A 26,021-nucleotide genomic window follows, 5' to 3' on the forward strand; every position below is an offset into this window, starting at 1 on the left:
CCGGTCCTTTAATTGGGGTAGAGGGGCTTGTGTGACCTGGCTGGTGGATGGCACGGGAAGGTGAACCCAGAGCTGTGTTGGACCTCAGGAAATGAGGTTGGGCCACACACACACAGAAAGAGAATAAGAGAGACAGAGAGAGAGATAGAGGAGCAGGCCTTTCTAATTAAGGCCCATGCAGCGTGACGGACCACAAACAAGCCTGGACTACCTCCAGTGAGACTCAAGGGAAGAGCCTCTTCGCTCCTCCAGTTTAGAGCCTTTTTTATGAAGTGACTGAACGGACTTTATAGACACAAATAAACTCAACAAAGGGCCCGAAGGCCAGTGAGAGCTGTGGGAATAGCACCGCTCCATCATGAGTCATGACACTGGAGAGAGACCACTACAAAAGACTGAAAACGATACTCGCCACTTACAATTTGACGTTACCACACAAAAATACTGTTAGATGTGGTTTACCAGCCAGATTATGAGTCACAATGGTGCATGTAATGCAAAGCTCTATAATCTGCTGATTTGTGCTCATAACTGTCTGTTTATTCTAGGCAAATGATTCTAGAGGGAAAAGGCCATGCTGTGTTTTCGTTTGCAATCCTTTTGTCCCGCAACAGCTGCTTTTCTCCAGGCAGACGTGAGCAAAGGAATGCTCCTGCCAGCAGCACAGGCATCTCTGATCACATGAAAAATGAAATAACGTCACTGCACTGGCTGGCACCTGTATGATAAGTAGCACCCCGATGACTTCACTTCTTGCATTATTATTCCAGATTATTTTGGGGCCAGTGATCCAAGGAATGGGTGGCTGCCTGTTGCTGAGACAACTCTTTGGGGTGCATTGTTTGCGGCACATTGTGCTCTGGCTGACAGCTAACATATGCACGTGTCTGCTGCGTTAGAGAAGTTCCCATGTCTTTGACTGGTGCTTTATGAATGTCAATGCCTGTGGAGATGGCCTGCAGGAGAGTGTTGAGCGATGGCATGCATAAGCAAATGGATCACACACATGCACACACACAAGACACACACAACACACACACTTATCCAAACACACACACACAGTCACACACACAGTCACACACACACACACACACACACACACACACACACACACACACACACACACACACACACACACACACGAAGCACAAAAGTGATGGGAGAGGTCTAGCAACAGATGCGTGTCCCAACGCCCCTCTCCACCATTGTCCCACCCCCACCACGAGCACACTTTTTGTTACTAAAGGGACCTTGATTTTGAAATGGAGTGTGCTAGATAATCTAATTCGATATGCAGAACAGGCTAAAGAGGGGTCCATCAGTGGCAGCTGCTCTCTAGAGAAAACCAACACCCCCCCCAAGCCCCCACCCCAAAAAAAAAAAAAACCTCTCTGCTCTTCTACCCCCCACTTACAACACTTCCACATCTGACAAAACTGTCGCCTGATGGGCCGAGTCTAAAGGGTGTCAGGACTACTTTCAGCGTAGCGAAACGCTCTCTGACTAACCTCTGTTGACACTGTGGAACACAAACGATAATAAAACAGGACGCACAGTCAAAACGAAAAAGATGGGCAATTACTGGAGGTACAAGTAACGTTACATGTAAATAAGGAGCAGATGCTGAACAAATTGAGGCGGTTTAACGGTGAAAGGATTGGGTGGAGGGGGGTGCTAAGGGGTAGCTGTTTCTGATTGTAGAATGGTTCACTGGTTTTATTGAGGCTAATGATGGTTGGGAAAGAAAAAAAAAAAGCTAAGAACGGGATTCCAACTTACAGGCATGTGCGGGGGCCCTCTAGATCACGTGAGCAACAATAATATGCACTCAATCTAGATTTTACGACTCCAGCAGGAAACAAGGGGAGGCTGGGGGGGGGGTGATGATGTGGCTGCAGACGAAGCCTGTGCAATGGGGTTGCTGTCTGCATCCAGTCTGAAACGCTCCGGAAACGCTTTATGTTCAATCAGACGCAATGTCCTGTTCCATTAGTCTCACCTCTAAGTCGTACTACTTCACAGCAGGTCATTCTGGTAGTCAAACTGCCATGACTTAAATCTGTCACTTCAAACAAGACCTCTGAGAGTCACTGACTACCGTAGATAGCAGTACTGTTGCTACTGTGCTATAAGAGGTTCCTGATCTTGGACCATGACTCCTGTAAGATTTCCTTATCAAATTTATGACAAGGATAACAGCTGAGGGACATAGATAGCCTGTGTAAGGTTACAGCAGTTCAGCTTACTGTTACATCAGTTCCATAGCCACTCAATAAAAAAGTAACTCAGTAATCCTGTTTTGACTGCAATACAATTTCAATTTAATGGGAGAGCTAACCCATTTAATGAGAAACATTCAGCACTTCGAGATATTTACATGAACATAATCTCACCATGGGGTGCTGTCTGTTCAATGACTCTACTGCATAAAACTATCCATGGCCTAAGAACAATAAAAATACTTTTGAGAGTTAGCCTAGTTTGTGCATGTGTGTGTAAGTGTGCATGATTGTGAGTTCATAACCTAATGAGAACGTGTGAGTGTGTGCACATGCGTTTGCGTGTAAACTTGAGTGTGTGTTGATGTGTGTCAGTGTGTCAGAGTGCAGGAAAGGGGGGGGGGGGAGAGAAGGGGTTTATGGGTAATTTGATTGAACAGGGGGGGCTTCAGAGGGGGCTGGGAACCCAAAGCCTGCTGAGCGAGCCAATCACACGCCAGCAGCACCATTGGTCTGCGTCGGTCTGTCAGTAATCAGTCTAATACTGAGCGCTATGAGGCCAGCCAGACACTAAAAAGGGGAGCAAGACCGCTTATTAAGTCACTCACCCCCTTTCCTCCATGATAAAATATCACCCTGACAGCAGACTAGTGCTGGGGGGGAACAGGGACTAGGACAGGAGGGACCTAAGGCCTCCAAAAGTGAGTTGGGTCTTTTGTTCTCCTTCCTCCTTTCACTCAAAAAAGAGGCTTCACTGCCCACTGAGTGGAGATGGATATTGGAAAGCCTGGCTACTTGACATCAACAAATATGTTGTCTGCAGATTTAGCATTTGAAAAACCCCTCATTCCAAACCCATGAGTAAAGCACAAGGAATGCACCAATGCAAAGCACATGGAACACAATGGGGGGGGGAGGGGGGATGGGGGGTGGGTGATCAATGGTGTGGTATAGTTTTAATGCATTGTGGATTAGCCCAATTTGTAGAGCTCCCATTAAGAGGAGAAGCTGAAATCAAAAATGCAGTCCTCCCAACAATCAGAGTGCAGCTTTGATGCCCAACCTCATTATTAACAGCTCTCACAACACATGCCAGCCAGGTGGCTAATTAGTCCGAGGTAAACTTGCTCCAGTGATTTGTTGACATGTCATTAACAAGCTGTGCTCTTATAAAAAAAAGTGTTGAGCTTTGCATTGTGTCTTTTTGCTCTTGGTAGGTGGGGGGTTCTGCCTCTGGGGCACGTTTGTTTAGCATCACCATCATTGCAGGGCTTGCTGCATAGATTTGCACAGGGCCGTGCAGTGTTTTGTTACCACAGGTGCTCACCCCCAGCTTTCCCCTGTGCAACAGTGTAGGTCCACACAACTTTGTGGCAGGAAGCCCCCAGTCAATGTGCGACAATGGATTGACAGGCCTAATTAAAAGAGCATGGGGCTTGTTTTTGTCCTTTAGAGGCCAGTCCCTTGGTGTCCGTTGGGGCTGGGGTGGCGGTGGAGGAGGATTTGGAGGGGGTGGGACGGATCTGTGTTTGGGGGCTCCTGGGAGAGACAGCGGCCCCGTGGGGATCCATGCCTCGAGCCCAGTCAAGCAGCATGATCAGAAGCATGTTCAGCCGTCCGTGGGCATTCAGGGCAGCCCAATCAGATGAAAGGGAGCAGTGGAGACCCCCACTTGAGGGCAACTCTCCTGTCCCCATCCATTATGGCCATTATGGTTTTTACAGAGGCATGGATAACTGTCATGGACCACGTCGCCTGAGAGCCACTGGCTAATGATGTAGATAACCAGGGATCTGACATGGCGAGGGTTATTACCTCCCACCTCAACACTAATTGGCTAACTTCTGTGTGAAAACTAGCTTCACCTTTCTTTTTCTTCCTTAGCGATCTGTATCCCTCTCTTGTCAACACACTCTCTCTCTCTCTCTCTTTGCTTTTCTGTTTCACCGCCTCCTCTTGCACTCTTATCAGAGAGGAAAGTCAACTCTCGTCAGGAGGACACCTGGCTTTGAGATATGGCTCACAGCGCAATAAACCCTACCCCCCAAAACTCACTCCTTTCCTGGACAGACAGGCGACAGCTGTGCTGGCTTCAGCGTGTAATATCAAGCAGAGAGGCTCACATCAGGCCTAGCAGAAACAGGAGAGCACTAGCAGTCCCCACAGGCTGTGGTGTTGTAAAGCAATCAACACATCATGATGTGACTAAACAATGCCCTGGCTTTATCACTGATAATAGACAGGACAGGAAGAAGAGGAAAGACTCATTTCTGGTGGCCTCAGGCTGATTGGGGGCAGCAATATCCCAGCAGCAGTCCAGACTTGCTGTACAATTTTCAAAATGGAAATGAGCTGGTCAGTCCCTCTGAGCAAACACCCTCAAACATCACACTGTAATTAACACCCACACCACAGCTGGCTTCTCCACAAAGCTCTCTCCCCAACTTTCATTTGAAAGTACCCCACAGGCTTAAAGAGGGGGGAGAAGATAGATGGGGGTGGGGTAGGGAGGAAGAGTTAGTAAACTCAAGATAGAGGAGTGACTGTGCGATAGTAAACCCACTGCCCCCAACAATCCTCCTGACCACTTGCCGCTCCATGCTTCGCTACACACTAAAGACAAGAAAGGGCACCAAGTACACAGTTCAGACACAGTGCAAACTGGCTGAAATTTAACACGAAAGTACTTAAAAGAACAAAGTCTAAAGTAAGAAGAAGGCAAACAAAGATGATGCACAACTTCTTCATATTCCCAAACAGGATTAAGCCAGTGCATGACAACGATAACACAAGACGAGCCCAAGAAACCACACACAGCACTAGTTCCACACTGATAGTTCCATTCTGGTCCAGTTCTACCTAACCACTGAAAGAAGCTCTGTGCAGCGCAGTCCTACCTCTCCGTGGCTGGGGGCTTGCTCCTGCTCGGGTAAGGCACCGTTAGTCCCATGAGCGGGACAGGGAGCTGCAGCGGTCATCCTGTGAGATCTACACACTGACTACTGGGAGCACACTGAGCCACTGGCGCCCGCTCTCCCCACTCCCCGCTCATGCACACCTCCTCCCACCTCCCCTCTATTCACAGGCAAATGCTAGTCCAAATACCAGATGGGCCAGCCCCAGCAACTGGGGCTAGCTGAGAAGAGGAGGAGGAGGAGGAGAGGGAGGGAGGGAGAGGGAGAGGGAGAGGGAGAGGAGGGGGGGGGAAGAGAGTGGAGAGGGGGGATGGGAAGGGTGTCTGTCGCCGACACTACAAAGCCACTTGCTTTAAGTGAAGGGTGGGGGGTGGCCAAAGGGAAGATGGAGTGAGAGAAAGCAAAACTTGGCACTGGAGTGCTACCTGGACTCCTTGAACCCAATAAGCTGAGAGGTTGTGTGTGTGTGAGTCTACAGTAGCAGCGCTGATGGATGATCTGAAGCGAGTACCCACCAAGCCAAACCCCATTGTCTTTCATTGTTCAACGCACAGTACACACTGTGGAAGAATGGTCCATTAAAGTTTGAATTTTTGTGATCCCCTCCGGGCTCTCAAACCTCGCTGCTGGAGGTAAACAACCGATGAACACTTCCAAACACACAGCGGACAAATCCTGTGGGAGAAAGTGCAAGCAGAGAGAGAGAGAGAAGTGAAAGAAGAGGGGGAAGTGGAGTGGGAAGTTTTCTTGGTATGATTCCATTTTCTGAGCCATTGTCACTGGGACTTCTAGCTGGGCCTTTCAGATGCTAATTCTCCTCGGTGGTCGGCTGCTGAGAAGGAAGTGTGGCAGGGGCCTGGCAAAGTAAACTGTGTTCCTCAGAGACACTGGGTATCAATGTCCTGATCAATACACAGCCGCTCGCCGGCTGTTACACTGCACTCCAGCTCTCCATATCGATATCTTGGAGAGAAGCCCCCGTATATGCATTTACAATTGCCTTCTGAAACCACAGAAAAATTACCATGCCAGCACTGGTGTGAGAAAACCCTGTGTGTGTACTTTAGGAAAAGAAGTTTGACTAATGTGGTCTGGAAACGCTGGCTAGGGGTTAAATTCTTTTGTGAAGGGTTGAGGTGCTTGGCAATCATTAATAATGAGCTTGGCGAGAGGACCTTCAACAGAGAGGTGCCGTTTCCTCTTGTTTATCAATGTGTATGTCTTGGCTTCCTACAAGAAAACACCCAGACCCTTCTTTCAATGAACCCATTCAGCTGTAGCGCAAACAAACCTCACTGAATTCAGAGCGAATTATGACAGCTTAGCTCATTCAACAGCAATGAAACTGAGAAAAGGTTTCAGCATTCAACTTAAATAAATAATTACTCTGTGTTATGTTAATGTAAGGGAAGTTTCCGTTTTTCTGTTAGCGAAACTTCCATCACACATACAGCACCCTTTGTAACACTTTCATTTAGAATTTAGAGTTACTTTTTGACACAGAGATTTCTGACAGACATGCTTTAAAAGTTAATGTTTCCAGCGCTCATGTTGTGTTTTTTGTAGGGCAGGGTCATGCATTAACCTGAGGCCAATGGGCTGTGTTTAAGTGGCTCCGACACCAAGGCTCAGTCTGACACTCTGCAGGTCCAGTGGGCACGACTGATGTGCCACAGACCCTTTGTCCTCGAATCAACTCTGTGAGGAATCATCCCAGTGATTCGCCGCCCCCCTCTTTCCTTTGTACCTCCATAGAGGCCATCTGGAGCACTGAGTGGGTCAGTGAACGAACACGCGACGGGACAGTGAGGGCAGAACAGCCCAGGGAGGATGCCCAGCCCCTGCCCTTAGGCACAATCGCTGCATGGTTCTGCATGGTCTCAACAAAGACCCCATCCTCCTCATAGCGAAAACTGTCACTTTTTCTCAATTGATTCTGCTGGGCATGCTTAGCTGCAGGGCTATCTCCACAGACATGTCGATAACACCACATTTGTCACAGAATACATGTCACAAATCCTATGGTGAGCTTGTGTATGTGTACCCAAGACTGACATTTGAGGGCAATGACCTGTTTTGTATAGTCTATGTTTTGTCACTGTACATTTGAGGAGAAGTTCATATTTTTCTAATGTATTTCAAAATCTCAACTAAAGTATTTTTTTTATTAAAAAATCTACAACCTTGTTCAATATTCATTTGTAAAAGCAATTCATCATTCAAAGCACACAGGGTCGTCAATAAAGCTGTCAAATAACCAATATATAAATATCCATCCACCCACCCACCCCACCCCTGTCCGGTCTTTTGTGGGGTCTGGTTGCTAGGCATGATGGTCCAACTGCTGCATTCTAATTCTGTATTGGGTTAGGCTGTCATTAGTGACAAATTAAGCCCTAGTCTTTGGTCTCATCGGTCTCCATGACTGCTCCTGTGCAAACACACACATACACACACACTCCCATACATGTACATCCAGAAGAACAATAACACTGTGGTTTACAGGGTCTCGCTTGCATCCGACACGACACATGAAACAAACCATAGAGGGCCCAAGCTCTACAAAAACCTCACGCAGCAACGCAAACTCAATGGTGTCCTGCTGACTTGGCCTAATTACCACATGGATCCACCCAGTACTCCATGTGTCCTCTAATTTAGAAAAAAAAAACTGACCAGCAGCTCACATCAATCATAGAGATACGGCGCATGGTGACACCAGACAACAACCAAAAGGAAATTCCCCAGAATTGAGAGCGGGACATGCATACATGGCTTAAGCAGAAGGCACCGTTGCAGCAAGTGACACCCCCGCCGCGTAAATCCTACCAAAGAATTAGCATTCTTAACCCTTCCGCATTACCATACGCAAACAAAGCACTGTTATTATGCTGGCAAAGCATGATGCATAAGCATGTGCCCTAATCTGAAAAACCTGTTGAGACCTATGCGGCTAATAAGCAAGGTTAGAGGGTTTCAGAAGGCCCCATGAACGTGAGCGCAAAAACGTGTGTCAGTGGGGCTGAAATGAGCGGGACAGACACAGGCTCCATTGTTATCCTATCGCCCCTAAATATCTCCCTTCACATAAACACGGCGGTTCAATATGCCAACAGATGGCGGAAGAGGCTTGGGTGAGCGGAGCCTGAGGTCGCTGTGGCATGGCGGAGAGGGGTTGTGCGGGGGTTTGGGGTGGCATGCTAGGGAGGGGCAGTGCATGAAGGGCGAGTGATCTGACCTGCATGATATGAGAAAGCGCTGTAACTATGCTAATTTTAAAATCTGATACTGGTCAGCCCTTTCCCAGCTGTCACAGCCTGGCAGAGAAGACGTGTGTTCAAAGGAGAGGCCGTGAGGGGAGTGGGCTGGTGCTAAAGGACACTGACCACCAACAGGGGTGCGAGACATATCGGACATACACAAACGCAGTGTTACGCAGGGCAGGACAACTTCTGAGTTACAGTGTACACACATGCAGGGTGAGAAGATTGCAGGTTTTGTGTTATAGCAATGTATGTAGAATTTCTTCATGCTAAATGGTTGAAATGATCAGAAAGTAATATTATTTAATGTTTTTTTTTTTTTTTTTTACTTGCATAAAACCCTGTCCTGCGGTTTATACACAATGCGGCTAATACACAGGAAATTACTGTATGTACAGTACACAGTTTTAGAGAAATTCTGAAATTCAAGATTCAGACATTCACACAACTTGTGTCATGTCATTGATGTCAAAATTTAATTTCCAGATGTCTCACTTGTAGAGGCAGGTTGAAACCTCAGAATGAGCCAAAGTGAGCTTTGACAAAAAAAAGACAAATCAATACAATAATCAATGCACACCGAATTGTGGAAGCACTTCACACAATTTCAATAGCAATCTTTTTTGTCTCTTCCTACCATGCTGTTCCTTTTCTCTCTCTGTCTCTAGCATGCACCAATGCCATTATTCAGACTGCCTGCAAACAATGGGCATTTATACTTGGTCTGAGAAAAATTGCTCTATGGACAAAATTGCTACTGAAATCACACCAATTTAGTAGTTCAACCCCAAAGAAACGGGTTTTCAACCTGAGGTTTTATAGTTGTGGAATATCTTCACCGCTATTCTCACAGTCAAGATTTTTTTTGGAATGGCTGGGCATATCTCTCATTGACCACTGCCCGTACGCCGGCCATATGAAGACAATGGAGGCATACAGGCAGCTCCGATTCTCAGCTAATTTTAGAACGCTCCATTGTCAGACATCACTGTGAGGTCACCCTGCGACGACATTCAGACAGACATATCCCAGTGACACACTGCTCTGGTCGCACAGTTTAGCTGGACACCTCCTCACTCACAATTCAGCTTTCTCTGAAACAAGGCCTATGTCAAACAGGGTACCATCCGACGCTTTCCCATTCATCTATCAAATAGACAGGGCATCTGTTAACCTCCCAAAGCCTTCAGCAATGCACTGTACTTCCTCAGACACGTTCAGGCCTTTTGCTGTGTAGTACAAAATCTGGTGCATCAATGCACCTTCACAGTTATCTCCATATTGGCGTTTACATGTTCACAACTTCACATGAGAAAGCTTGTGAATGTTAATACTTTAAATATTGTTAAACATCCTTAACATGCACTGACTGGCATTAAGCTGATTTTAAATGTTCACTAAATGTAAACCATCATCTCATCCAAGATGAGTGATACTATTTTTTCTTACGGCAGTGAGACTTTTAGTTTCACTAGTTTAATTCACTAGTTTAATTTATTTTGCCCTTTTGTGAGGCTGAGAGTGTTTACCTGCCGCTTGCGACCTAAACCCTAAAATTAAAAGCAGTCGTCACACCTGACACATGCAGTATTTGCCCAGAGAACATGCTTGCATCTGCTTTAATAACAGCCCGAAGGGTAGTACAGCATTTATGCGGTGCACGTGAGTTAAAAGTCCTCACACGAGAGCAGGTCTTACCTTATCAAAGAATTCGTAGAGCCTGACAGTCTTGTCGATTTTGTCGCGGGTATCCTCCACGCGCTGGGAGAAGTCCTGCAGGTGCACCCAAAAGGAGCGGACCTTCACCTCGTACACCTGCAGCTCTGCCGACGACACGTCCTCCCATCTCTCTAGCTTCTTCAGCAAGGCCTCCCCACCCTTACAGTGCTCCTGCAAAAAAAACAAGGGACACAGATAGACAAGTGATTATGCAGGTCACCTGATCTCCTTCATAGGTTCATGTACCTAGTAGTATTAGAGAAGCATATGTTGATTATTTAATATTCTTTTTCTCGTGTATTGTACTTTATCTTGAGTATTTTTTCCATAACTGCCACCTACAAAATGAAAATGGCCTTGGAACATGAATGGTGCTGAAATCTGACATCTGTTGAAAGTGTTTTCTCAATCAAAACTGATGCATTAACATATCCTGTACAGTCCAAGTCCAGCTAAACTGGTGGAAATGGACACGCCAGTTTTTTCTAGTGAAATGTCAGTGTACTGACAGTCGAGAGAAAGGAGGAACTTCACGTACATATGCAGCAGCGTAGAAGTCCCGAAAGAGCGCCTGCTTTTTCCGCAGCTGATCCAGCGAGTCCTCAAGTTCCCCCAGGGCCTTTAGACGACTCTCCCCAACCTCATCGATCCAGTGACTCACCTGATGACCACAAATACACACACACACACACAAACACACACAGGAGACCTCCGTGAAGCAACAACTGACACAGCACATCTGGTAACCTACATACCTCCCCTGTCTTACTTCAGAAACCCCCCGTCCCACTAGTGTCCCCCAATCCAGCTGTCTATAATTTGGCCTTGCTGATGTGCATTAAGCAACCGCCCTCTCTAATTGAGCTGAAATTAGAGGACTTTTCCTGTGTTACACAAGATAATCCAATGGCTCTGCATTCTCCTAGCCATTGGGATGGAGCCCTTTACAACACATCTGTGCCAACATTCTTGAACATGCTCTTGACTAAAACCAACCATTTTTAAAAACTATGTAGAGCACACTAACCATATTCACTAACATATTCAATATTACATATAATTAAATACAATATAGGAAAGAGGGTGAAGAAGCATAATGAGATACACAAAACAGTCATTAAGTGAGAAAAAAAACACATGCTAGTTTAAGTGAAATGTCTTGTGTTGTGATAGCACCTATGGTCACTGAGGGAGGTAGTTCCCTCTTAGCTCTTACCTCATTGAAGCCTTCCTCCAGGCTTTTGAACTCCATGACAAACTCCAGCTCCTGCGTGCACTTGTTGGACAGCATCACCAGTCTGTGCACCAGCTCATCCACCTGGTTGTACAGTTGCCCCACTGTCTCAATAGCATCTCTGCAACACAACCCGGCACGACACCCAGCGTGTTAAAAACATTCAACATCCCAGAAAATAGGAAAGGGATATTGGTTTAAAAAAAAAAAGACTTCTAACACATTTAAAAATGCTTCGAACGTGTTGCAGATACTACTTGTTTACTAAAAACAACAGTTCAGTTGTACTGTACTGTGTAATCAGTTACAAAGTAGAGAAGTAGCTGGGTTAGAGCGTCATTGGTTGTGACATTTTAAAGCAGGGCAACGATTGGATGCTGAAGAGACAAAGCATGTCGTGACTGGTTGTGGGCCTATGCGTGATTGTGCAGCTGGCCTGACTGGTTCACTTCACTAAGAAAATGCAGCGGCTCCTACACGAGACAGCTGCACTGACTCCACCGCCACAAATGAGCAGCTACTGATAGCCTCTGTGTGGATATGTATATGTAGGTGCCTGTGTGTGTATGTTGTGTGGTGGAGTCTGGAGTCTGTTAGTGTGAGTGTACTGTATGTACATGTCTTCATTTTTGCATTTTATCATCCCTGCTGTGGTATTTAAGTGTGATTTTTGTGTTTCTGTAGATTTGTGTGTGTGTGTGTGTGTGTGTGTGTGTGTGTGTGTGTAATGTGTAGGTTGTGTGTGTGTGTGTGTGTGTGTGTGTGTGTGTGTGTGTGTAGTGTGTAGGTTGTGTGTGTGTGTGTGTGTGTGTGTGTGTGTGTGTGTGTGTGTGTGTGTGTGTAGTGTGTAGGTTGTGTGTGTGTGTGTGTGTGTGTGTGTGTATGTGTGTGTGTGTGTGTGTGTGTGTGTGTGTGTGTGTGTGTGTGTGTGTGTGTGTGTGTACGCGTGTGTGTATTCTTCTCCTTCAGGGCACAGCTAGGGAAACATTAGCCCAGCCATTACAGCAATACACAATGACTGAGCACATTGTAAAGGATTCCTGTGGTTGATGAGTAGAGCTATGACTTCATTTCTTGTGAAGCGTGGCTACACAGAGCTCAGTACTGTGTTGAGCATTCCTACCCATCCTGCCCTTTGTTTACCCAACTGAGCCCGGCTATGAGCTATTCCTTTATTACATGTATAAATCACCGTTTTCAAACGGGCACGGAAGTACCATGGCATGACCTGGGTGTAATGGTGCGGCTCTGATTAATACAGGCATTTAAATAAAAATCCATTGATGAATCACTCCCCCGCAATGATTGATTGTCCTTTAAGCAGTCACACTGGATTAGCTCTGCCCCCTGCTGTTCAAAATACATGCAAACACACACACACACACACACACACACACACACTCATCCAGACATGCAAACATACACACAATATGCAAGGAATTCAACCTCAGCCTCAAACTGTGGCGAGCGCCTCAGAGTGGGAACAACACTGCATTGATTGCACCGCTGGAGGGGATTTCTGCTTGCTCAATTCTCATGCTAATGAAGAGTGTTAGCTGTGGACGGCTCTGTTAATCAGGGCCTTTGTCCATGGTTCAAGCTTCTGAATCTGAAGACATCCTTCTCCATCACTGACACTGTATGTATGCTCTGGCTGCGCTGCAGAGGAAGAGGTGCCAGCAGGAAGTAGCAGTGCCAACATGTAGAGACAACCTGGGAGGTTACAGATGGGGGAAAAGGATACTTTTTTTAACGGACTGAGGGCTTTACAAAGGAACCGGATAATATAAACAGAATGGGATAAGTTTGAATTGATAATCAATCTCTATGGTTTTGCTTTGCTTTGCTTTGAGCTTCACAGATCGCGTTGGGCTGGTTAAAAAAACATTACAAATCATAACCTGCCGCCTCTCTACTTTACAACTCCAGCGGAACTTAACCAGTGTAATTGGGACAGGAGACGGCTGTCACGGCTCTCTGTTCGGATAGTTGGGAGCAGTGGTAAGATCAATAGTGGCAAATGAGTCGTTCACGCTACGGGTGATAATCACAGGACCACTGGTTCAATAGTAGAGCTTTATCTAATGTCAGTTAACCAGACAGAAGGCCTAGTTCTTTGGAACTTTTCAGTTCAGCTGGAGGGCTCATTTGAACAGCTAAGCAAGTAGACTTCTGACCTTGATTGAAATAACAAGTTAGAACCAAAAAAATGTTTGTTTAGTATGGACGGCATGTAGCTGAAGCATGTAACATTCTTCGAGGTTGACAGGGCTTTAGTTTTTAGAAAAAAAGAGATTAAATCCTCAGAATCCAAACCCAGCTTTGGTGGTCGGGTTCATTGTTTGGCTTCAGATGAAATCCCCTTGTTATCCCTCTCAACCCAGGAGTTTTGGTATGATATCACCAGTGGGCAGTGTGTGTGTGTATATGTATGAGAGTGAGAGAGAGATAGAGAGTGTGTTTATATCTGCGACTGCGGGAAAGGCAGGTTTGAGCGGCAGTGGTGTGGGCTTGGTGTCACACGGCCGCACCCTTCCATAATTGTCGAATTAGTCATATTCCACACCCAAAAATAAACAGTGCCCTTCTGCAAACTGCCAACAATTTCAAAGGCATTCCAGTGGTCAGTGCGGAGAGAGAGAGACAGAGAGAGAGAGAGGGAGGGAGAGGGAGAGAGAGAGAGAGAGAGAGAGAGAGAGAGAGAGAGAGAGAGAGAGAGAGAGAGAGATAGAGAGAGATAAGAGATCAAGATAGTCACATGGGTCTCCTGGAGATGAAAGTCAACATGGAACAGTCCCACTTAGTTGAACGAGACCTGCAATCACTGTAATGCATGCCCTTAGTTGTTTAGGGTTATTGTTTGGATGAAGAAAAGCCAGAGTTGACGTGGAAAACTTTCAATGCTCGGAAGTGAGTCAAGTTGTAGGGGGGAAAAACAGGGCAAAACACTTGGCAAAGGTCTCCTAGCTCGCTTACTGATTTCCCCTCTAGGCTGGTGCAGTTGGGTCTGGAATTTCTGTATCTTTATTAAAGGGATCTGTGTAAAACAGCGGGTAACTCAAACTTTTGGCAGAGGGACACACCATTAAAAAAAACTCCATTATCACCCCCTTCTACACACACACACACACACACACACACACATGCACACTATCAGAATTAATGCACATTAACAAATACCTTCAGGCAGGAACCCAGCTACATTGAATTGCTAATGCAAATCACATGACAGGAGCTGAATCACTGAAGGTATGTCACCTCTCATCCAAGAATAACCAAAATGAGCAGAAAGACCTTCACTTGAGAAGTGGAAAAGAAGCTCAGGTTTAGCGTTTAGATTTTTCAGCTCTTTCCCAGTTTTCCCCTCCCTGAGCCAGGTAAATGGTTGATGGCCATAACGGCTCATTCAGGTTTCGGATTGCTTATAGCGCTCGAGTTGAAGAGCGGGGGGATAAAAGGAAACTGTTCTCAAATAAGTTTTCTTTCTTTCATTTTTTTTTGCTTCACACGGGAGAGCCCACCTTGGCGAGAACCACATCAAAAGCGTTTGCTCTCGGAATTCTGTTTCTTCAACCTGTCACTCACAGCTGGAATTCCTCCCTTATCTCCCCCATCCGTTTTGACTTCATCCAAAACAAGAGCTAAGCTTCGCATAAAGCGACCCAGCCACTTTAAACCAATGCCAGTACACAGGGGGGCAGATGAGGGAGAAGGAGGGATCCAGACCCAGACGAGAAAAAAAGAGGGGTGGGTTAATGTGTCAGGAGTGAGATGTGTGAGTTTGTGTGTGAGTTTGTGTGAGTGTGTGTGTGTGTGTGTGTGTGTGAGTGTGGATGGGAAAACAGAGGCCTGCAGGTGAAGGCACATTCCAGGACAGGCCAGTGAAGGCCAAAGGTGAGGTGAGCGAGGGAGGAGAGGTTGTCTGGGAGCACACCCACGTCTCCATGCCAAATCTCTCGCTACACAAGCGGAAATACCTCACTAACGACTCTTTTCTGTAAATCTTTGTTTTTATCTTTCGGACAGAGGGAGCATTATGAGGACAAAAAGAGAAACGTGTTGTTGTCTTTTGTGAGCTATCAAGCTTTCTAGACACACCTGTGTAAGCTTCTATTATGCTGCGCTGGTTAGGTAACACAAACAGAACAGCCGGTGCTCACAGGGAGGTGTGCAGGTATGATTACAGCGCTCCCATTTTAAATGAGTCGAAGAGGAGCTGAGAAGAAGACACAGGTCGGCTTAAGGAGGGCACAGAGGCATTGTTGACTTTGATAAGAAGAGGAAGCTTGGGAGAATATAGTGCTTATCCTCACACACTGCTCACCAGCATTGACTCATCTGATGGCATCTAAGGCATCTGATGAAACACTGCCCTTGTGTATATACGTTTGCATTCTTATCTTTGTGTATGTGTGTGTTTGCATGTGTTTGTGTATGCATTTGCATATGTGTGTGTGCTTGCATGTCATCTAATCAGGATATCTTTCATGTTTTTCCACAAATGCTTTTGCCATCTAAGTGCACTTCATGGTCATGGCTACGTAGGAAAAGTGTTTTAGCTAAAATAAGCATGCAGTACACAATAACCAGCCTTCATGTGCACTTGACTCTATTACAGGATGTAGCTTTATGGGCAGTGCATACAAACAGAGATATATCAGCGAGCCTTTGATATGGAACAGGAACATCTCAACGACAGAGAAAGAGGAAGCAAGAGAGAGACAGGGAGACAGAGAGAGAGAGAAAGACAGGGAATGGAGCTAGCCCAGATAAGAGTGTTCCACTTGGCCCATGGAGAGGAAAAACACTTACACACATTTACAGAAAGAGTTCGCCTCATGCCGGCAGCCTTGTTTCTTTTTCTAAGCATGTGTGCACCCCCCAAAGTATCTGCAATCTTTTTTGTTTTGGCAGGTGTGTCTCCGTTGCTCTTAAGACGGGGATAACATTCATAAACAATGCTGTGGTCCACTAAGCAATAACTGCTTAGAGCAGATCTTGATTTTAGTTGTAACGGTCCATTTAAGTCAAGCAGATGGAAGAAAGGCGAGCGTAAGCAGAGAGGGAGAGAGAGAAGGAGAAGACAGAACTGGGAATAAGAGAAAGAAGCCGAGAGAGCAATGTTCTGTTTACTACACACTGCACATTGCAATCCTAATGTCCTAATTCAGGTTTAATCAATGTCTGCTGTGCCAATTCAACACTGCACTGCTGCTGTTTCTCATTCTAACACAATGAATCAATTCAGAGACAAAGAGAGGAAAAGAGATGACAGCATAATGCGAGGGAAGGTAGTGATGGAAGGTACAAGACAGAACAAGCTGGATAGCATGACAGCCAACTTGGACAGTATGAGAGTCACATGGAAGAAATAAGGTATCAAGACATCTATTAAAGCAACACCAAAGAGTTTTTTGTACCTTAAAATAATGTTTCCAAAATCGTTTCAGTGGTTCATCAACTCGTAACAGGGTGAACGGCAATTCTGCATTCGCTTCGCAGCCCTCTATCGGCTATAACCGCACTATGTAAGTTTGCCTGATCGGGTAGCGGATCTGTAGTTCGATGGAATGAAACATAAGAAACTACAAATTTGACTTGCATCTGATGTTGCAATACATCGTACTTTTATAAGTCATGGTAAGTTCTACCTTGTCTGTGGACATCGTTATTTGCAAAGCTGGTGCTGGATAAACAAATAGCGTGCGTGCGGCAGAGGGAAAGTTCTTTGGTGTTGCTTTGAGAGAAAAAAAAGAAGGGAGAGGGAAAGAAGGGAGTAAAGACATACAGACAGATACCGCAAGCTCTGCTTATGAGTGGTCTGTTGTGATTGAGCGTCACGGTTACCTGTAGTCCTCGGTGAGGCTGACGCTGGACTCCTCCTTGCGCAGGCGGGACAGGGACGCCCCCCCCTCAAGCTGCAGGCGGACCAGCCGGTTGTCCTCCAGCACGCTGCGCATCAGATCCCTGTAGCGGCCAAGCAGCACCTGCGCCTCCTGGGGAGGGGGACAGAGGGGAAGGGTCACTTGTAACTCTCTCCATCTGTAGCTATCTGCATGATATATAATCTATATATAATCTACAAAAGAAATCGGGCAGGATCAAAACATTTTGAAGACTCTGAAGAGGCAACACCGGCCTCAAAGTCCCTTAACATCTTTGGTCCCTTCATTCTTTTATACTAAATATAACTTGGAGAATTACTAATGGCATTCTTTTATACTAAATATAACTTGGAGAATTACTAATGGCAATCTGGCACTTACACGACACAACACAAATATTACACAACTTCACTTAAAGGGGATCGAAAACATGGCCTTCTCTTATATAACAAGAGTGAAAAGAGTTTGAAGGACAGAAAATCTGAAACTGTACCTTTCTCCACACACTAGTTTCTCTTTACATACTATACACATGGCCTCCATGGAAGGCGTCATGTTTTCCACACTATCAGTAGCACCCTGCCGATTAGACCTGAAACAAATCTGCAGTATTCCCTTCTCTCTCTGTCTCTGAGCTCGGAGATTTCACACTGCAGCAGCCACACCCTGCCCAGTAGACCCAAGAGCTCGATAACTCACAGGATGTGGCCCCAATTCCAAGCCAGCTGCGTGGATTTGTTTGACTTACTGCCACAAGGCTGAGCAGCAGTCAGCTCAAATGTCTTCTGACAGCAAGAGCAACTCACACAACACACAAACACTACACTACACTGTGTGTGTGTGTGTGTATGTGTGTGTGTGTGTGTGTGTGTGTGTGTGTGTGTGTGTGTGTGTGTGTGTGTGTGTGTGTGTGTGTGTGTGTGCGTGCGCAAGCTGAGAAAAAAAAACGGTACGGGAGGTTGGGAGAACGATCCAACCACACTGACAGATGGGACGACTGGCTCCGATAATTAAAAAAGTAAATGTCTAAATCAAACGCTGAGTAGTACATAAAAAAAAAAAAACTCAAATGATTTCATCAGCAGACATAAGTAATAAAAAATTCTTTGTTAGGGAATAACTGACGGTTACAGTCTGGCTATAATTACTTTAATTACACCTGCCACTGTCTGTGCTCTCCTGTTTGGAATGTATGTGCTCAGAATAGAAACCGCTGAATGTGTTCAGGGGAGACATGCTGCAGAGACTTGCGTGCTTCCCCAATGCAAGCTTGCTTCTCTGAACCTTACATCTTGAGAGTAGTGTGTGTGTGTGTGTGCTGTCAGCAAAAACAGCCTGGAACTGGAGGACGGGTGGGCGAGGGCCCCCTAATCCCACCGAGGAAGGGAGGAGAGAGGGAGGGAGAGAGAGAAGGAGAGAGAGAAGGAGAGAGAGGGAGGGAGGAGGAGGGACGTGGGAGAGAAGGAGGAGGACCTGATGGCCTAACATGTTCAAACAGGCTGGGTTTTTTTTTTTGTTTTTTTTTTGGCTCGTCGTCCTTGAAAGGTAAGATAGGGGACCCTGCTCTCCTGAATGCAGAGGTTCTTATTTTGAGCACTCACTGAATCAATACCCGATCAGGAGTCTGTGAAAGTGGATGACGGGGACTAAGGGAGCCACCGCTCACCCACCTCCCTTCAAAATAAAATATGAGACAGGGAGAGATGGCCTCAAAAGGATAACTGTCCCCTTGGGGAGGCCTCTAAGCCTCAAACCCCCCCCCCCACCACCCAACTACGCTCTTTCAGCCTATTCCCTGCGGACCTGAAGAGTCGCTTTGTGTCCTTTGCTGACCCGTGTTGCCACGTAAACGTAAGGTCAACATAATCAATGCACAGGCCGGCAGTGTGCTCCTAGGAACAGAGATAGAGAGAGAGACAGAGACAGAGACACAGAGAGAGAGAGAGAGAGAGACACAGAGACTGAGAGAGAGAGAGAGAGAGAGAGAGAGAGAGGGAGACAGCACAGAGAGAGAGCACCGCCGCAGCAGGAGCAGCCCACAGCGAGAGGGGAGGGAGGGAAAAAATCAACGTTTGAATAGAAAAATTCCAGGTCTGTTACGGGCCCTCTCCAGAGGTTTGTTTCATTAACAGGCATCCTCGTCCAGACTGTAATAAAAGCTCCTGGCTCGGTGGCTGCGGCAGGTCTGGGTAAATTTAGCCACAGCCCCAGTGACACAGATTAGACTGAGCTAACGTCAGCGCCTGCCAACTAAAACGCTTTTCCCTTTTTTTACCCTCATTCAAGTCACATCGTGGGAGGTAGAAAGATAGCTGGCCGAGCCAAGAAGCAGAGTAGCCTTCTGAGCTTTGCGCTGGATGGACAAAAGTGTTACAGTGTCAGCGCGTTTTCATTGGAGCTACTTAACGCTGGGAATTGAGCACGACACTCGGTGTGATGTGAAGCGGGAGGACATGTAACAATTAGAAACGTTTAAAGGTAAATGGGAGCCACATAAGCGTGCCGACGGGTCTTAAAGGCTACTTTTAGGCGGGGATCACATCAGCCAGCGGCAAGCGGCAGGTTTCCTATTGTTCTCTATGGTTCGGCAGCGGAACGGTGGCATCGCTGGCGTAACGCTAGCGTTGAGCGAGCTGAGCGTTGAACTTGGTTCAACTTTCAAAGCGCAACGTGAGCGTATTCAATTGACAAACCGTTTATGTTGCTTAGGAACGAGACAAAACTTTATTATGGTCTGAGCGTTGTATTGCGTTTGCGTCTGCCGCTTGCTAATGTGATCCCCGCCTTAAAGTTAGTGGACATTGGTATGAAGGGAGGCTGAGCGCAGTGCAGGGGCCTCTGAAAGGCAGGAGAGTTACCTCGGCGGTGGGGGGCAGAGGAGTGGACTCCAGGTTGGAGATGGTGCTCTGGAGGAGGTTGACAGCATCCTGACAGTTACTGGTCAGCTGCTCCAGTCTCTGGAGACAAAGCAGATGAGAGGGAAATGAGAAACACATGCTGACCAGATGTACACACACACACACACACACACACACACACACACACACACACACACACGCACACACACACACACACACACACACACACACATACACACACACACACACACACACACAAACATGTCATCAACACAAACAATTTGTGGTCCTACTTGATGTATACATCCTTAGATCATCCCTATTCCCAGATCCTAACAGGCAATTCAAAAGCACAGGAACCCATTTATTTACTTCTTATCACTGGACTCACAGCCTCAGCTGATTACAACTCCCATAGTAAACACAACGAAGCCTCTCACCGTTCTGAAGCACATCCAGCTGGCGTGAGAGAAGGGGAAGGTGCCGTCGTACTCGGTGGGCAGCTGGGAGGCCTCCACGTGCTTGTGCAGGGATTTCAGAGAGGTGAGGAGCTCCAGCTGTCCAACACACATGATAACGAGAGACAGAGAGAGAGAGAGTCAGATAGAGAAAGAGAGAGAGAGAGAGAGAAAGAGAGAGAGAGAGCACGTGCACAGGCGTGCGCAAGAGAGAGAGAGAAATATAGAGGCATCCTCAGTTTCTACAGTAACAACAACAACATTGCAGATAGACTGGAGAGTGCCGTGGCTTTTAAATGCAGGTTGTTATAAATAAAAGAGGTTATCTCTCTTAACTTTAAGCCCACAACATCTGCACATGAATCGAAAAGCTATAAATGTTGTTATCTGTTCTGATGCCACGACCTCTCTGGAACGGAGTGTGCCAGAGTTAAGCACGTCCTCAGAGCCTGGCAATCATGGGAAGTCAATAACACACACTCAGCACAGCCACTTGGTCTTTTAAATAGCACTCCATCAGAGCAAGGGGGCTGAGAGGAGGGAGCAGAGGTACGGACAGGAGTCTACAGCCAGCAACTACAGACTGAGAGCTGACCAGTACAGAGATATCATTTTATAGTGATTGCACAATTTTTGTATCCACCTTGATGCCAATTACAGTGACTATCTGCATTTCATCTACATTACGGCCTACTCTATTGTGCCACTGGGTGACCAACAGTTAGTGTGTAAGCTTTTCTGTCCTCTTACCTGTATAGAGGGGGTCTTCTCCATACGAAGGGCTAAATCTCTATCTGCCAGCAAAAGCACTGTATGGATGCACCCTGGCATAGCGTCCTAAAAAGAGGATAGCGTGAGAGAGAGAGAGAGAGAGAGAGAGAGAGAGAGAATGTTAGTGTAAAGTCTCAAAATAAAAGAAAACAGTGACCCTTTTTCTCATTTCAGAAAATACAGTGTTCAAGATATTCATTTTAGAAAAACTACAGGTGGCTCAAGGGTCTTGGTGAAGTTAAGTTCATAGTCAACATGGCCTACAATAACACTCACACTATCCTTGAGGTTACTTTACAGCTGTAAATTTAGTGATCGTATATTGTTTTCTATAGCTTGTGTGATCTGTTATTGTAAAACAGAAGAACAAAGCCCATACACTAACTGAAGTCTGTACAGAAGTCTCACATCCCCCAATAAAAGAATGGTCAGATACACCGACATGAGACCTACATGACTCAAAAGCCCGTAAAACTACTGAGAGGAGTCTCCAGAGGCTGTAGTTTTCCCCCTCAGTGACACAGACACATGCACACTCAAATCCATCATCGTGGAACACATTACTGTACAGCAGTCTTGAAAGACACATCCAAGAAATTCATAACAACTGGCAAACAAACAATACTGACTGAAGTTTCCTGGCATGGAACCTAATGCTTCTCTCTCTCTCTGTCAGACAGCAGACCTCCGTCTATTCAAACTCCATAGTGACTCATGGATGAGTGTTCCCTGACTGTGGCCCCTCAGGACAGATCTACCAAGGGCTGTCGAGGCTTTTGTCAGCTGTGCACCCGTGGGCTGTAAATTCATGATTATTACTAAGAGGGTGGCGTGTTTCCATGTCTTCCTGCCATCTGCGGGTGGACGCATTAATCTTCAGGATGCAGTGATGAATGGATGAAGCCTCAGCTGCCCCACATACATGTCTGGTGGCGTGGAGGTGTGCTCAGGGCAAACAAAGGGGTCGGCCAACAGCACAATTTGAATGAAAATGTCGATACACCTATGCAAACAATCTCTTGCTCACACACACACACACACACACACACACACACACACACACACACACACACACACACACACACACACAAAGCCTTTCAACATATCCCCCGTTGGCACATCTGTAAATGGTGCCTTAACTGTTGACTCTATTTTAAATTTCCATTCTCTCAGTCTCAACTATATTTTAGTGTGTACTGACGTGAGCAACTTCTATACACAGGGAAGCCAAGATCACTGCAGGCACTCACTCCCCATAGGCATATGACGAGATACAAAGTGTATGCCAGACTGCCTTTACTATGTGTTAATGTAGGCAGGCATCAGTGTCAGCATGCCACTGAAAATTACTGGAGACGGCCACGCTTAGCATAATACAGAAAGAACACTAGAAGGAACATTGCTTTAGAGTCAACCCTGATGATAACAGAGAAATGCTCAAGCATTGTGCCAATCACACACATCATTCCCTCCTGTTGCGACATGTTTAAATGATTATTTGTTTAAGTTTAACAGGTCCAAATTGAAATACACAGGCAGACTGAGCATGAAATTATGATGGAGAAAATACATTACAGCACACATTTTTTATGGGCAGTGTGATAGCGTACCCTGCGGGTAAACTGGCATGGTAATGCATTGTCTGTTGTTGACTGATTGTACCACCTGTGTGTACTGTTGCTATAAAAGTAAACAGCTGTTCTAACTGCTCTGAGAGTTAAGGACACAATTCCCAGGTACAAAAAAAACATCCTTGATATCTATCTTAGATCCTGGATAAAGCTTTGAATATATTATGGATTACTAGGCAGAGTAATTATTCTTTATTCTTTAGATTATTCTTTTCAGACACTCACTTAATCTTTTGCATACACAACCACTAGCATTCATTTTTGCGTCCCAAAGCGTTTTGTTTACTATGTTCTTATGTATGACAAGCGATAGCATCAAAATCAAATCCAGTGTGTAGAGGTGAATTGCAGTTTAGGAACACCGCAGCATGCGGAACATGCGGGTAAAAGCCCGGTGTCAGCTGGAAGGGGCCCATAATTTGATGATGGTATATGTGGACAATGGGGGTCAAAGACAAATAGTTTATGCATGTGGGTGAGCATGACTCTATGCTGCATATGTGTCTGAGTGTGTGTGTGTGAGTGTGTGTGTGTGTGTGTGTGTCTGTGTGTGTGTCTGTGTGTGTGTGTGTGTGTGTGTATAAATGTGTGTGTGTACTGGGGGTGGGGGTCACCCCAGAGGGCCAATCCCTGAGGGCTCATCCCGGCGTGTGCGTTGATGACTGCGGGAAGCTCCGCTGCCTCCTCTGTCATTGTTAGCGCTGACCTAGAATGGGATGAAGGGCGCGCTCTGCACACGCATGCCTGCTGCAGTGCAGCAAAGCTCTCGACGCCAAAACAGACGTCTCAGTCCCACGCTATGTTGACGTAGAATATGCCAAATGTAATTCTGGGCTGTGTAATTATATTGCAATAAGAAAGTCTGAGCTCTTAAAAAAATACACCTAGTCTCAATAGTTAACAGAGACATGGTGCTTTAGGCATAGTCTAGGGACAGGCCGTGCTATTCTCAAGTATCTCCTAAAATGCATCATACATGAAGCTAATTTTGTGTAAATATTCCATTCTGTCAGGAGAGAATCAAGTATGAATGGTTTATTGTGCTGGTTTTTCCACTGACTGACATAATGAAGAGTAATATCGCACACAGAGGATAGTATACCAGTTGACTAATAACATGTAGGTCTTTTTTCTGGCAGAAGGCATTTTTCCTCAAAGAAATTTTCACATGCCTCAAAAACAGTTGACTTGGCTTGGAGAACCATAGTCAGTAAATAGTATCCTGATGAAAAACATTCTCTAATTTGTTTTTCCTCTCTGACACACACTGCCCTGCTTTTTGTTTCGTTGTCTTTTTTCTCCCGTTCAGCAATCAGACTATTTCACTGGTTGAACCCGTAGTTGGCATCCACGGGCCTGTGGCCTAAGCCAAGGCTTTTAGATGAATGTCTAAAGCTACGCTGGCACAAGCATAAAGGCCCAGAAAGAATGAGTCAGGGCCTTTCAGAGACGAGGGCAGGGCCCCATTCGCCCGCCCGCCTGGCCTTCGCGTCGGTGCGGTGGCTATGGCAGCAATGCTAATCAAAGCTAAAGCTATTGTTTAATCCTGCCTAACCAAATGCAGCTGAGAGCGGGAAAGATTATGAACCGAGCCAGAGAGAGAGACAAACTCTCATTTGTTCACCAATACGGCAAGGCAAATCCACATAAATTACCACCTACATACTATAGATGAAATGCATATGACGTACATCACGTAGCCTACATATGATTCATAGATAGAGTGTTTAGGTTATTGGATGTGTCTCTACATCCCTCAAGCACTCAATGTTTAAGCACACTTGCTGCTAAACTGGTTTATTAACAGTCACCCAAAGCATGCCATTGCTATAGATTTACGAGTAAGGAATATTCCCAATGACTTTGTATAGGACCTACTTGTCAAGTTAAGTAATGCATGACTGCTTACCTGCAGGATATTAAAAGCTTTGAAGAGGGCAGGCACAGGTGAACACCGACGGGCATCTACTAGAACTGTCAAACCCAGTGAACGAACTTCTTTCCTGTGAATGAGGGGAAATGTGATCATCAGATTATGCACGTTTCACCCCAACATCTGTATGTCCCTTGTGAAGCTTTGAGACTTTCTGCTTTTTCAGGGAGCACTGTTGCTGGCAATGGGAAACACACTGGTATTTCAATTGGCACATTGTGGGCAGGATCAGGGACTTGAAATGGCTCCAAAGGTGATGGCATTACCTGAGAATGGTGTAGAAGTAGACCATAATCCTCACAAGCTCACCACTGTTGCAGTTTGGGTTTAACCAAATCGTATTTCTTGTTGTAACAGTCACCAAAGCATGTCCAGATTTATCTGTAGTGCCTGTTATGATGACAGATGAACAAATAACCCTCAGCCTGGCTTACTGGGATCACATATATATATATCCCAAACAATGACACAGAAACAGCCACTCCTTTTCAGCTGTGGTGTCAGCAGAAAAATGGAATTAACAAAGACATGTTAAATTTTTCCTAATGGACACAGGTGATGACTAAAATTGAACTACTGAATATACTCCTTAATCCCTGCAGCAGTACAGAAACACTCAATGAAAATTGTAAACGGCTAACCAAACTACTGAATACTCTTTGCACCATGGGAACCCTCACTAAAAACAAGAAAAGGAAAATATACAGAGACCCCAGGTGTACCTACCGGGGAGGCAGAGTACTCCTGAGCTCAGCACGTCTGGGTTGATGTTGTGGGCCTCGGTGAGCACAGGCTGGCTCTTGAGGGAGGCTGCAGGGAGGAGAGGGGCTGGAGGACCCTGCTGGTTAGGCCTCATTTCACTGACTGGCCTCTCCTGACTGGCCGGCTCTTCGGCTGGACTGGAGGCTATGGAGACAGACAGGGAGTGTGATTGACTTCTCAAGACATGGAAAGAAAAATGAAAGAATAACAAAAACATATATACACACACACAGGCAGACACTGTAATCTGCCCATACTTACATATACTTACATATACCCATACTTATAAAACAAAAACAACAAACAAACCACCCCACACAAAGCCTCGTCCACACATACCCAGGAAAGACAATTACCTTACAGTACATATTAA

At 45.9% G+C, this 26,021-nt stretch overlaps 1 protein-coding gene across 3 annotated transcripts in view; it reads right to left on the reverse strand.

The window, feature by feature from the left end:
* Positions 1 to 26,021, reverse strand: part of plekhg4 (pleckstrin homology domain containing, family G (with RhoGef domain) member 4) — a 60,781-nt gene that overhangs the window by 14,022 nt on the left and 20,738 nt on the right. For all 3 annotated transcript variants that reach the window (XM_076286974.1, XM_076286973.1, XM_076286972.1), the window contains exons 4-13: positions 25,613 to 25,792; positions 25,153 to 25,276; positions 24,863 to 24,956; positions 21,302 to 21,388; positions 20,534 to 20,650; positions 20,094 to 20,192; positions 17,198 to 17,346; positions 11,333 to 11,471; positions 10,655 to 10,777; positions 10,096 to 10,287 (exon numbers count right to left, since the gene is read on the reverse strand). In XM_076286974.1, coding sequence (XP_076143089.1) covers positions 10,096 to 10,287; positions 10,655 to 10,777; positions 11,333 to 11,471; positions 17,198 to 17,346; positions 20,094 to 20,192; positions 20,534 to 20,650; positions 21,302 to 21,388; positions 24,863 to 24,956; positions 25,153 to 25,276; positions 25,613 to 25,792 — 1,304 coding nt within the window. The remainder of the gene's footprint in view (positions 1 to 10,095; positions 10,288 to 10,654; positions 10,778 to 11,332; positions 11,472 to 17,197; positions 17,347 to 20,093; positions 20,193 to 20,533; positions 20,651 to 21,301; positions 21,389 to 24,862; positions 24,957 to 25,152; positions 25,277 to 25,612; positions 25,793 to 26,021) is intronic.

The sequence above is a fragment of the Alosa pseudoharengus genome, unplaced genomic scaffold (genome assembly GCF_046254945.1).
Source record: "Alosa pseudoharengus isolate Yale_2024_CS ecotype anadromous, Long Island Sound unplaced genomic scaffold, YU_APseudo_1.1 YU_APseudo_1.1_scf_16, whole genome shotgun sequence".
Taxonomy (NCBI): Eukaryota; Metazoa; Chordata; class Actinopteri; order Clupeiformes; family Clupeidae; genus Alosa; species Alosa pseudoharengus.